Below are 1649 nucleotides of genomic sequence, written 5' to 3'. Positions count from 1 at the left end.
CACTGAGTGTCAGCTAAGGGCCTAATTTCCTTTAATCCTCATGGTAGTCCTGTGAGATGTAACTATTCCCACTTTCTGGATGAGGAAACTGAGGCTCCACGTGGTGATGTCACCTGCCCGAGGTCTCACAGTTACTGGGTGGCAGACCTGGGACTTGAACCCAGGTCAGTCTGATTCTAGTGTCTGCACTTTGAACTCTACACTAGTAATCCAAGGCCAAGACCTGTTCTAGTTTGGGGAGGGGGTCCCATGGGAGCAGAGAAGCTTCCTGCAGATACCAGCCACACGCCATTTCTCCCCTTACCCTGCTCAGTTTTCCTTCTTTGCACTTACTGCTTTTTTTTTTTTTTTTTTTTGAGGGAGTTTCGCTCTTGTTGCCTAGGCTGGGGTGCAGTGGCACGATCTCAGCTCACCGCAATCTTCTCCTCCCAGGTTCAAATGATTCTCCTGCCTCAGCCTCCTGAGTAGCTGGGATTACAGGCATGTACCACCACGCCCGGCTAATTTTGTATTTTTAGTAGAGATGGGGTATCTCCATGTTGGTCAGGCTGGTCTCAAACTCCCGACCTCAGGTGATCGACCTGCCTCGGCCTCCCAAAGTGCTGGGATTACAGGCATGAGCAACCACGCCCAGCTGATTTACTGCCATCTTACATATGTTGGCAGAGGTTTGTTTTTTTTTTTTTTTTGACAAGGTCTCACTCTGTAGCTCAGGCTGGAGTGCAGTGGCGCGATCTCGGTTCACTGCAGAGGTTTTTAATACCCATTAGTGAAACTAGAAGATTAGGCTTCAGTCTCAGCTGGCCCACTGACTTTTTGTACGACCCTCAACCAGCCCCTGCCCCTGTCTGGTTTCCTATCTATAAAACAGGAGGTTTAAGCAGGCTAGATAATGAAGGCCAGAGAATCCCATTAATCCCCCAACACACCAGGCTGAGGGGAAACAGCAGAAAGTTTTCGGGTTCTGGGCTGGGGGACCTTTTGGGAGGTCTCACTCCCAGCAGCTCCACTCCCTCGTCCTCGTCCTCTGAGCTCTGGGCCAGGGTCCTGGAGGAAAACAGGCAAAAATCTCAGGACACAGCAAACCTGGGCAAGTGTGGGTAACAGTGTAAGCAGGTGATGAGCATTCGTTCACTCCTCTGAGTACCTATTTATTCCTTTACTCACACACCCACCAGTCCATCCATCCATTCATCCACCAATCCACCTTCTCATTTATCCAATGATCCATCACCCATCCACTCACCCAAACAACCTCTATCCATTTATCCTTCCATTCATCCACCTATTTATCCACCTAGTTGTCCTCCATCTATCTATCCATCCTTCCACCCAGCCATCTACCATCCACCCATCCATCCATCCATCCATCCATCTGCCATCCATCTACCATCTGTCTGCCAGCCATCCACTATCCATCCATCCATCCATTGATCCATCCATCCATCCCTCCATCTATCCATCCATCCATTGATCCATCCATCCATCCATTAATCCATTGATTCATCCATCCATCCATCCGCCATCCATCTGCCATCATCCATCCATCCATCCATCCACCATCCATCCATTCATCCATCCATCCACCCATCCATCCATCCGCCATCCATCCACCATCCATTAATTCATTGATTAATCCATCCACCATC

The 1649-nt window shown here is 49.4% G+C and overlaps 1 protein-coding gene across 5 annotated transcripts in view; it reads right to left on the bottom strand.

Annotated features, from left to right (window-relative positions):
* HIF3A (hypoxia inducible factor 3, alpha subunit) overlaps positions 1 to 1649 on the bottom strand; it is a 54676-nt gene that overhangs the window by 11850 nt on the left and 41177 nt on the right. For 4 of the 5 annotated variants that reach the window (XM_011969424.1, XM_011969448.1, XM_011969432.1 and 1 more), the window contains one exon: positions 930 to 1047. The exons of the other annotated variant lie outside the window; for it this stretch is intronic. In XM_011969424.1, coding sequence (XP_011824814.1) covers positions 930 to 1047 — 118 coding nt within the window. The remainder of the gene's footprint in view (positions 1 to 929; positions 1048 to 1649) is intronic. 5 annotated transcript variants of the gene reach the window in all.

This window comes from Mandrillus leucophaeus, unplaced genomic scaffold (genome assembly GCF_000951045.1).
Source record: "Mandrillus leucophaeus isolate KB7577 unplaced genomic scaffold, Mleu.le_1.0 Scaffold120, whole genome shotgun sequence".
Lineage (NCBI taxonomy): Eukaryota > Metazoa > Chordata > Mammalia > Primates > Cercopithecidae > Mandrillus > Mandrillus leucophaeus.
The sequence above is the reverse complement of the archived record's forward strand: the minus strand, read 5'-3'. Positions and strand labels throughout refer to the sequence as shown.